At 31.8% G+C, this 12,213-nt stretch overlaps 1 protein-coding gene across 5 annotated transcripts in view; it reads right to left on the bottom strand.

The window, feature by feature from the left end:
• VPS13C (vacuolar protein sorting 13 homolog C) overlaps window positions 1-12,213 on the bottom strand; it is a 170,645-nt gene that overhangs the window by 140,610 nt on the left and 17,822 nt on the right. For 4 of the 5 annotated variants that reach the window (XR_013370400.1, XR_013370399.1, XM_077881330.1 and 1 more), the window contains exons 4-6: window positions 9,866-9,961; window positions 8,405-8,506; window positions 3,129-3,191 (exon numbers count right to left, since the gene is read on the bottom strand). Coding sequence is in view for 3 of the 5 variants with exons in the window: in XM_077881330.1 (XP_077737456.1) it covers window positions 3,129-3,191; window positions 8,405-8,506; window positions 9,866-9,961 (261 nt within the window). In the remaining 2 variants the exon portion in view is untranslated. The remainder of the gene's footprint in view (window positions 1-3,128; window positions 3,192-8,404; window positions 8,507-9,865; window positions 9,962-12,213) is intronic. The other variant, XM_077881332.1, reaches the window with a different exon arrangement.

Consider the following 12,213-nt stretch of genomic DNA (forward strand, 5'->3'; position numbering starts at 1 on the left):
ACTATCTTTCTGGCTTCACAACTGTTTTAGCCCCTTGTTCTATCTTTGATCTCAATGTTATATGTACTGTGTTTAAAACTCTCCAAATAATTTCAGAATCTAATCTGACTGCTATACAGTTCTTTAGTGAAAGTTTCTATTTAATCTGATGAATATTAAAAAATGATATTTTGTATCTAAATCAGTCCTCAAATATTTTGGTCTCCTGATACCTTTAACACACTTACTTGAGAACCCTAAAGAGTTTTTTATTTGTGTGGGTTACAATTATGGGTATTTACCATATTGGAAATCAAAACAGAAAATTTTAAAATATTTATTAATTCATATTTTTAAAAACATTATGTAAAAAAATAAAAAACATTACATGATAGCACTGATAATACATATTTATGAAAATAATATTATCCAAACAAAAAGTTATAGTAAAAAGAGTAGCATTGTTTTACATTCTTACAAATCTCTTTAATGTCTGGGTTGACAAAAGAGAGCTAGATACACCTATCTCCTTCTGCCTTAGTTCTGTTGAAATAATGTTTAGATTGAAGCATATGAAGAAAATCTGATCTAACTATAGATATGTAATAAAAAAGGGAGGAACATCCTCATGATCTTTTCATGTAATCATGAATATTATACCCCAACTCAACAAGTGGTAGTTTCTTGAAGATTAGTTGTATTTTGGAATCTGAAACTCTATCAATAAATTCTTCATCTGAATTAAAATCAATTGGTCTACCTTACACTTTAGATGGACCTTTGGCACATACCTGATCATCATGCATTGGTAATATGGAAATATTGCTTCATTCAATTATACAGACCTCAATGTTGAGTGATTTCATTAACATCAAAAATCACAATTGTTAGTATCATATCCTAATTGTTAGTATCATATCTTTTTAAAGGCCACCAATCATATCAGCAAAGTCTTTTAAGTACTGGGAAGCTGCCAAACTCCAGGTGGCAAACACAAGTTTTCCAAAATTCTAACTTTTGCTTAAAAGTTGTAAAATCTTATCATTGGCAACAAACATCATCAGTGTTTTTTCTTGAAGTTGTTTTGCTGAAGTAGTTTTGTATTGTTGGGTATGTACGAATTACCCAAATCTGAATAATAATAGTCTGTCAATCACTCTTCCATTTAAAATGGTTTTCCAGGAAAAAAGCAACTAGTTCAGCTGACAATTCAAACAATGCACTGGTATTTGTCCTTGAGACAATTATTCTACTTAAGGATACATATTTCCTGCTTTGTCACACAAAATATTAAAGACACATACTCAAGAGCTTAAGTTTATTAAAATTGAATTTTTCCTATTCCATCAAGAATATTCTTAAGTAAAATTGGTGCTCTTTTTCTTTTTTTTTTTTTCATCTTATTTTTTACTGTGAGTACATGGTAGTGAAGAATACAATGGCTGCTATTAAAGTTTGGTGCTTGGACATGCTGAAAAAATTAAAATTAAAAAAATAAAATAATAAAATAAAATAAAAATAAAATGTAAAATATAAAAGAAAATATAAAGTTTGGTGCCACTGCCAATTCATGCATGCTAAGGCAGCCACAATTTTACACAATGATGCTTTTGCACCATCAGCACCAGTGTTAGCACAGTGAAAAATCATATATTATTTCAGTATTACTATGAAAAACAGTATTAACGTTTTGAGAAACGTGCCCTGGAATAATTTTTTTAAATGACATGAAATAAGGAAGGAATGTGCACTCAGAAAGTAAAAAATTAAAAGATCAGAGTATATATTATGTCCTAGCCAAATGAAGATATCATCAACAAATTAACTATTCTTGTTTCAGAATCACTAATATTCTAGGCCAAGTTTTTTATTCAGGTTAATGCAGTGTTCAGAGTAAACTCTGAATCAATTAGGTTTTCCTTCATAGTGACCACTCTGGTTTTGCAGAAGGGGGAGGGGAATTGTTTATTTTTACCACCAATGTTGCCCAATGATTTTTGTTATGACTTAAATGGGCCACTGCAATTCATCTGGATCTTGGAGGCAGATTACTCCTAGAAGGATCAGAAAACACCGCTCTGGCAGACTGCAGAAATCTGGTCCAATTATAACAAAATTAAACAGTGAGCCATGAGCATTTCTAGACTATATTCTGAATTAAATAAAATAACTGTAAGACAAATTAACATAGTTATACTTGCTAAAGGGACAGTTTTTATTAAAAGAGAAACACCTTTTGGGGTAATTTCACTCAGTGCTGTGAAATTTGCCATGTAAATTCTTCTTCCATTTGTCAAATGAACCTAAATATTAATGAAGCTCCTAGCTACAGAGGTAATTCTAACATAATGCTTACTGTTTACATTTTGAGTACAGACCCCACTTGCCAATTAATCAAAACAAATTTTAAGTGTGACTAATATCATAAACCCCAGCAAAGTTACAGAAAATACAAATATATAAAATACTTTTATAAAATACTGGAATTATTATTTTAATGTACTTGTAGTATTTAATTCCCTATCATATAAAAAAGGCCTATTATAAATCCTCAAGCAGTGAGCCTTCAAATTTGCCTTCTGTGAAGCCTCAAAGTTTAATATGCTGTAGAAGACAACAGTCTCCATGTGCTTATAGAGCTCCTACAGAGAAAAAGCCAATCAGGAAAGCTATCAAGAATCCCAGAGGAACACCTCTTATCAAGGCTCTAAATAAAGTCTCACTCACTAAGAAAGGTTCCATATTATTGCTTTTTACAAGTGTGAAAGCCACTGCTATTGAGAGGAATTTCCTAATTGAGAAACTACTACACTACAGAACCAGTCAGAAAGGCAGTCAGTCTGGATTTCAAAGTTATCCATAGATCAAACTGTAAGCTTCACAAGAGGCAGTAGGTCATGTTTGATTCACCCCATGAACACTAAGCATCCAGCACAGTGTTTGCCCTAGAAGACACTAAATATTTAGTGAATGAACAAATGGCTACAGAAGGCTGGGAAATGGAAATGATGGCAAAGGTGAAAAACATGAATTACATTTCCATATTTTCTTTAAAAAAATGGTATATCAAATGGACTCCATTAAAAGCTCAAGAGTGGATAAGAATATAATCTTTTAATAACTAAATATAATGAACCATGCATACCCACCAGGCTTGATGTCCTTGTAAACAAAGCTTTCCAAGCCATATATGAATTCCCCTGAATGTGCGCCTGCATCCGCATGGCAGCAATAACCAGAACGCAAAGCATTTGAGAGACACCTTAATTTCACATGTAAAACATGTCTAAACTTAATTAAAAGAATCAGAAATCACGTAACAGACAAGTATAATGTGGTGACACCAAAACAATATATTTCTAAGGAAACAGTGAAACCACCTCCATTATTTCAACATACAAACTTTATTATTATAGCACTATAACAAAATTTCCTAATTATTAAAATTATAACAATAATTTAAATTAAGCAAGGCAGACAAATATCTATTATGGCTAACAACTCACTGCATTATTGGAAATTTTCAAACAGCAAAAGCCTGCTATTTTGGTTCCCTTTTTGCCCACTGTATTGCCCATCTGCAGAATGAAATATTAACTTCAGAGTTACTTTTAGTCTGACCTGTTCCCTTTAGATATATTGTCTGAATCCTTTCTATCCATTCTTGTTAGTGATGGTGACATAGCATCATCCTCCATTTCCCTCCTCACATACGGCCCAGACACAACAGCAAGTTTAACCTTCCTAAACACAGCTTTGATGACATCAATCCCTGGATTTTTCAAGAAAGAAAAAGGAAAACTTCCTACTGATTCTCCCACTGGTCACAAATGAAAGTCCATTATAGCACAAAACTAAAAATACAGGATCTATATAGAGCCAGAGTATGTTCAAATTATAGCTCTATCATTTTCCAGCTGTGTGACTTGGACAAGTTATTTAACTTAGCTGTCTCAACTGTAAATTGGGAACAATGATAGCATTATATCATAGAATTATGACTATTAAATGAGTTAATACATATGAAGCATTTTGAAGAATGACAAACAGTAAACGCTCAATAAATGTTAGCTGCTATTCCATCAAACTCCCAAATTCTTACCTATTCCTCCTATTCTATACTTCCCTCTCTTTACTGTCCCCTCTACCAGAAGACCCTCTCTCCTTTTCTGCAAACTCATCTTTTAGACATAGCTGAAATATTTATCTTCATAGTGTCTGCCCTGATCTCTTTGGCTTAAGATAATATGTTCATTCTGAACTCCCCTACCACTCTTATCCTATACCTCTTTGATGTGACTCAACACTTTTTCCTATTTATGACTATGCATATTTCTTATTTTTTCAACTAAAATGTAAGGTTATTGACAGCAAGATTCACAGATTTTCTGATTTTTATGTTTCCAACAATGTGTTGAGCAGACTGGCATCAAACTTCTCAAAAGAACCTAGTAATATCATTTAGTAAATGATATTTTCAGAATTCTCATTTAAAACCGAGCATTCTATTCCCAGCCAAATAAAACAAGTTTATAAGTAAACAAAGACTTTCAGACTTGAAAGGATTTTAACAATTATATACAATGTATCCTTTCTTAAAAGCTACTAGATACATTTTAGCAAAGTAACAAACTAACAAAGAATGAAAGGCAAAGGACCCAGAAAAACAGTGAATTAAACACAAAAGACCAATTTCAGGAGGTCAACTGTGCAGCAGGCCTGAAAAACAATCATTATAAAGGGAAATGGGTCTGGGGTGGGGACCAATGGTGGGTATGGGCAATTAGAAAGTAATACTGATAGTCATGTAACAGATTTCAAGAAGTAAGTGAAAAGAATTAAAGGTAAATTTACAAAGAAAGCAAATAAAAAAGCATTTACAAATTCCAGAAAAATAAGCGTAAGAAAGGAAACATAATCATAGTACAATATTTGACCTACAGTGAACAATTACACTTCACAGTAGTGTAAATTTTGACTACTAATTGGCCAAAAATTATGATATAACCACATTAAGAGGACAGGGAGGGAAATTTAGAGTGAAAGGAGATGGTAAGAGAAGTAAAATCCTTAAGTATCATAAGAGGAAATCCCAGATAATACCTTACATTAATAGACTAGATAATGACAGAACATTAGTATTTCTAAAACTGTGGTTCCCTTTAAGGAATGGGTCTAAAGGGTAGAAAAGAGTGGAAGAGGGGACTGACATTTTTTATCAGAAGTCTTTATGGCAAAACTTTGATTTTAATGTGTGTGTATATATTACTTAGACAAAATTAACATTTTAAATACAAAATATATAGCATTTGGGAATCTTTGGCCTCACTAAGAATTTCATCTTTCCCTTTACTTTATAATAGCTTTCTCAGGAAAATAAAACTCACCACAATAAAATAAAAGGAGATAAATATCAAGAAGTTTATTTTTACAGTTGAGGAAATTGTTTAGGAATGAACTAACTGATATTTTCGTTTTATTTTTTTCCACATGATTGTGGGCAGCACTGTATTTTACCAAATGAAACAAATTAAGTAGAAATACTTTTTAAAAGCAGATTAGCTAGATGACTTTGTTCTCAATTATATTATCTGCTGCTCAGAGTTGAATCACTTTTTCTCCTTATCTCTCGGAGTCTCTATATCTATGCCATAGTGCTTTTGTGCTTTTAAAACCAAGAAATAAGTGAAAAAATTATAAGTCTCAAAAATAAAGTATGGTATTAAGTAAGAACTATTAATAATGGTGAAATGCAGAGCATCCAATGACTAGGGTCTTTTTATCATTTCTATGAATAATAACATTATGGTGATCCATATTCATAGAAGCTAGAAAAAAATTATATGCTGTCAAGATAATTAAATGTACTTATTGCAACTTAAAAAAATATTAACATATATTCCAATTATCCCATCTCTTTTTTTTTTAAGATTTTATTTTTTAAGTAATCTCTAAACCCAACATGGGGCTTAAATACACAACCCCAAGATCAAAAGTCATATGTTCTACCAATTGAGGCAGCGAGGCACCAAGAATTCATCTTTTACCCCTATAAATATATCATCTCTTTTGCTCCTATAAACATATCAAATTATCCTTAACCTCTCTGCCAGGCCTAAACATATAAATTTCCTAAACATTAAGACCCAGAAGTCAAAATCTCATAGGTACTCAATACAATATGTATAGCAGGTTATCATTTACCAATTAAGCTGTCAACTACTACAAAAGGAGAGACTACATATGCTTTTTCTTACAGCCCACTGGAAACATGAAAATATTTTTTATATAATCACAATTATTTCCATCCAAAAATAAAAAAGAAAGGAATTTGGGGTTTGTTTCTGAAAGGAAAAGTATAACATAATCTTGTATATACATAATAAATTATATGAGTGTACAATTATGCTGTATTACATATAATACATATATTTTGATATTTTCTTATGTGTATCAATTTATCTAAATATATATCAATACGCCTACTGATGAATATGTATCATTAAATACAGTGTGTTAAAAAATATACTTAATCTGAACTGTATCAAGAAATTAATTAAATTCTAGTGCTCTCCAAGTCTTTCTCCTCAATTTATGTACTATTTCCACACATACTAATTAACCAAAACTGAGTAAAAGTAAATAATCACACTAAATTGTAATAAACAAAACCATTCTCATCTTGTTTTATTTGGCACACTAAGTAATAGAAATGAAGGATACTGTTTTCATAAAAATACAGACTTTCAAGCTTCAGAAAATAAGATGTGCTCAACTATGAAAAGAGAAAGAAAAAATACTAAGCTTTTCAAAATCTCTTCCATTAGGACAACCTTCTCTGTATTTTAAGTATTTTCATATTTTTTTGTAAAAGAATCAATCACTTTGCATAAGAAAAAGCAATTGGCAAAAAAAGAAAAAGAAAGAAAAGAAGAAAGAAAGAAAAGAAAGAAAGAAAAGAAAGAAAAGAAAAGAAAAAAAGAAAAGAAAAGAAAAGCAAGCAAGCAAGCAAGCAATTGGCAGGCAGGTGCCTGGGTAACTAACTCAGTCAGTCAGAAGTCGGCCTTTGGCTCAGGTCATGATCCCAGGGTCCTAGGATCAAGCCCCGCATCTGGATCCCTGCTCCTAGGGCAGACTGCTTCTCCCTCTCCCTCTGTGTGCTCTCTCTCTCTCCCTCCCTCCCTCTCTCTCTCTCAAATAAATGAATAAATCTAAAAAAAAAAAAAAAAAAAGGAAAAGAAAAACCACTCAGGGCAAAAAGAATTAGAATCACTGATAAAGAATTTTAATGAACAAGCTATTTTTTAAGACTTTATTTATTCATGAGAAACAGAGAGAGGTAGAGAGAGAGGCAGAGACACAGGCAGAAGGAGGAGAAGCAGGCTCCATGCAAGGAGCCCAATGAGGGACTTGATCCAGGGACTCTGGGATCATGCCTTGTGCCGAAGGCAGATGCTCAACCACTGAGCCACCCCAGCATCCCTGAGTAAGCTATTTTTAAGAGAGATTTCTTATTGATTCAATTAAACATCAGTAGCTTAAGCTAGAAAACAAAATCTTAGTATATCTGAATATAATTTCTGTCATTTCTAATTAGGTTTGCCATATCTTTTAAGAGAGACCAAAGAGAAATGCATTAGCATTTGTGGTATCATCCTCTTTCATCACAGAAATACATAAACATGCCAACCAAATGATACAAAAATGATATAAAATGCTAATAACTCTCACACAGAGAGTGAGTTAGAGAATGAGCAACCAGAGAGTGATTTGACTTGAAAGAGAAAAACTTGAGGTTTGGAAAAGTCCTTAAACGTATTTGCCTTATAGACTGCTTTTTCATCTTATCTTATCCTTATCCTTATTCTTGCTCCATAAACCAAATCAAAATAGTCATCAGATTTATTTTTAGATAAAAATAAAAAATTAAAACTTAAGGCAAGATGTTAAAATGTTGAAATCTGAAGAATCAAGTTTTTAAAAATGTCCTATATAATAATAAAGCGATACAGCTAACAACAGAATTATAGCACCATTTCTTCTAAACATTATTTCACTATATTGATACGCTGAACCTCATTATCCTCATAGATATATCCATGGATATACCTAAAAATGTAGAAGTATAATAATCTATTAACATTTGGCAAAAATAAACAGGCCTGCAAAAACTCACAGAAAAGTCACAATAAAAACAACTGGTTGAGAAAAGTGGGAAAATTAAACTGGCAGATAAAACAATCACATGGCAATGATTCCTAAATGTGAGTCATTATAATATTTGTAATCGGTATTTTGAGATATGATCTTAAAAGAATATTCTTTCTTTGGAATGACAACTTATGGAGTCTTACGAAAGCATCCTCTCTACAGTGCATTATCTAAAATACGGATATATATAAATTTATCTAAAACATAAACATACCTTTCTCTGCCGCTTTTTGAAGGGCTTCTTCAATTCGGGATAGCTCTTTCTGTTTAATATCTTGCAAAGATTTTTCTTCTTTTTCAGCGTCATATTTAATACCTAAAAATATATAATTAGTTCATACACTAGGAAATGCAATTATTAAATAAAGAGGAAAAGTTCAACCTCATTATGATTGTGTACTTGTACTGTAAGTCTTGTAAGCCATTTTTTTTGTAACTCAAGAGTTGCATTCTTTAAATTAGTTTTACAGAAAGTTTAAACATAAATAATTCCTATTTATTTTCAAAGCTTTTATCAAAATAGAAAGGAAGAAAGAACGGAATTAAAGGGAGAAAGGAAAAAGGAAAAAAGGTTAAGCAGGAAAGAGTGAGTAGAAAGGTAAAAGGGAGAAACAAAAGGCAGGCAGAAAATTTATCAGAAAATTTCCAGTTATTTTGTCTGAGGGGTAAAATTTTGAGTAAGTATAAAAAACATGTAATCCAATACTAGCTGGTATCAATATAGATTAAAGACTTTCAGAAAGTAACTCAAGAATATATATCAACAATCAGAAAAAAAAATTTCCTTTTCATCTAGAAATCCCATTTCTGATACTGTGTTCTAAGGAAATAACACAAAAGAACAAAAATGATATCTCTAAGAATAAGGTGTTTATAATGTTCAATGTAACAGCCCAAAACAGTAGGCATCTCACAATGAAATATCATACAGCCTTTCAAAATTACCACTATCACATATCAAAAATATATACAATAAGTAAAAAAATCAGATTCATGTTGTCTATATGTGATATATATCAACTCAAATATGTATATGGTAAAGAACGGAAAGCAAAATATAAAAATAAAAATTGTGTTTGCTTTATGATTGGGAGAACAAGTAATTTTTCCCTAAAATATCCAAACTTTTCTTAACATTAAATTATTCTTATAACTGAAAATACATTGCTTAAATAAACATATTGCTTAAACACTACTGCTTTACAACATTCATTAAAAATTAAAATGCATTCATTTACGATGAAAAAAATGACCTATTTCACACACATTTTTTAACATTCCTCAAAATCAGAAGCAAAAAAATAGAGAAAAAAATCTCCATTCTTTAAATCTGTATAACACATCAGTACATTTTTAAAAACTTAATTCACTCATTCTTCAAAAGTAAATTATTTAATGCATTTCAACTCAAAATGAAGACTTAGCTGCAAAATAATTATTCACAGAGAATTTAACAAATGGTTAAAAAAAGGAATAATTCCTTCCAACATAAATTATTTTGTATACAAATGTGGCAATATATATGTGCATATATGTAAAATACATGTATATACGTATTGATTAGTTTATTTAAATTATCTATTTTATTAAACATATTAAAATACTTAACCAAGGTTAACAATTTAATTTCACTATGCTGTTACTGAATGGATATAACCTAATAAATACAACATACTTGCTCCAGGGACAACAAGCAGGTATAGTCCCTCCAAGGTTGCAATAACTGCTTCTCCATAAAGGTTCTTCCAAGGAATCTTCAAAGTTAATTTATCTAAAGAAATATAATTTCAACCTTAAATTCTTATTTGGGCTGCTCCAGAAAATACACATTTCCCACTCTCCATCTAGAGAAAAAGTAAACAAAACCCTTCACACATATAGTATGTATATTAACTCAGGGAAAAAAAAAAAAAGAAAAAAACCCCAATACTGAAGTTTGCAAAGATTTCTTCCATATTAATTACTATTAGAAGTAACTATGTATATTGTGCTTTATGCTTTCCAAACTTTCTGATATCATTTCATTTAATATTCCCAACCTGTAAGAAGGGATGAGACAGCTATTATTTCAATTTTGAAAACAAGAAATTCATTCCCAGAGAAGTTAAATAAATGACATAAGTCTACCCAAGTCATCAGTGTGGATGCCAGAGTGACTCAACTACTTATACCACCAGAATCACTGGCGTCTTTAAATAAAGATGCCCAAAGTTCAAGGAACTGTTTAACCGGATAATAAGCTGAAGAGGAAATAAAATAATGCAACTTAAGGGAGCATATTTTGATGCACCTGCATGGCTTATGCAGGTAAGACAGTTTTACCTGGGAATCTATTCCCAGGGTTAAAATATCAAATTATTTCTCCATCTAAATTTTATTTTTCTTCAGTTATAAACCTGTTGAGTTTCCTAAACAGCTCCCATGTCAGGGGAGTCTAGAGGTAATGCCAGTATACTCCTGGTCCATTTCTAAGTCTGATAACTTTACAGTGAAAATCACTTGTATTTATAACAAATATTGCTACATATGTAGTTAACTCATAAACTCCTAAAAAGTTGATTTGAGGGGCACCTGGGTAGCTCAGTGGATAGCATCCAACTCTTGATTTCTGCCCTGGTCATAATCTCAGGGTAACAGAATGGAGCCCTCTGTCAGGCCCCATGATTACTTAGCTCAGAGTCTGCTCAAGATTCTCCCTCTCCTTCTCCCTCTGCCTCTGCCCCTCTCCCTGCTCATGTGTGCCCATACTCTCTCTCTCTAAAATTAAATAAAATCTTAGAAAAAAAAATAAAGCTGATTTGATTGCCTTTGTGGTGAGCATGAGACTGAAAAAGTTGAAAATGCCCCTTTAGCCCTATAGCTTAAGGAAAAGGGATTGTCTGTTCCCTCTACCTTTTCTTCTCTCCATTTACCCTAATGCATTTTTCCTCCTATCCTTCATTAGCCTGAATTCCACTGGAATTGAGTTATATCATTGCTTCCCATTTATAGAACAGGAAATTTTTTATTTTTTATTTATTTTTTAATTTTTTATTTTTAAGTAAAAAGATAACCAACTTACAGTTTAGCTATTAGAAAACCAAATCATTCTTTTCTTTTTTTTCTTTTTAAGATTTTATTTGTTCACTCATGAGAAACACTGAGAGAGAGAGAGAGAGAGAGAGTCAGAGACATAGGCAGAGGGAGAAGCAGGCTTCATGCAGGAACCCCAATATGGGACTCAATCCTATGACCCTGGGATCAGGCCCTGAGCAGAAGGCAGACACTCAACCACTAAGCCACCCAGGCGTCCCAAACCAAAACATACTTGAGCTTAACTTAGCCACACTAACTTCACAGGTTAGGTATAATATTTTAACCTAATAAAAGTTTAATAACTAATATAAATGCTCCATAAACCAAAAAAGAGATAAATTTTTTTAAAAATATGCTTTGCATCCTTATATGTAGACGGTCAGTGAGTAATCCTAAAGAATGTCATTTAATTCTTTTAATAATTGAAAAGAAAAAAGAACAAATTCTGAAACATTAGCAAACCTCTTCTAAAATATAAACCCAGTTCTAATAACATAATAAATAATGTAATAGTTCTTTAAACAAATATAACTCATCTAATACTCTGCAAATGCAATTTCAATACTATGTTCTAAATTTGAAACTTCCTTAAAGACAAATATCTATTCATCCTTGCCTCTCCCACAGCTACCTACATAATCTTGCACATAGCAATGTGTGCATAAATATCTCAAAGGTAAAAAAAAATGAAAGAATGACTTTAACTTTACTCTAGTATTTCAATTCAGCATGCAGAGTGGCAATACTAGATACCACCATAGCTAAATATCAACACTTCACACAGCATAAGGCTCTGTGTAACAGACAAACAAAAAAGATAATGCATGGCCTGAAGCTTTCAATTTAAGGGAGTATCTCCTGTTTCAAGGGACAGAAACACAAAAGTGTTATTTTAAATGAAAAGGAACACATATGGGGGTGCCTGGGTGGCTCAGTCAGTTAAGCATC

This window comes from Canis aureus, chromosome 32, assembly GCF_053574225.1.
Source record: "Canis aureus isolate CA01 chromosome 32, VMU_Caureus_v.1.0, whole genome shotgun sequence".
Classification (NCBI taxonomy): Eukaryota; Metazoa; Chordata; class Mammalia; order Carnivora; family Canidae; genus Canis; species Canis aureus.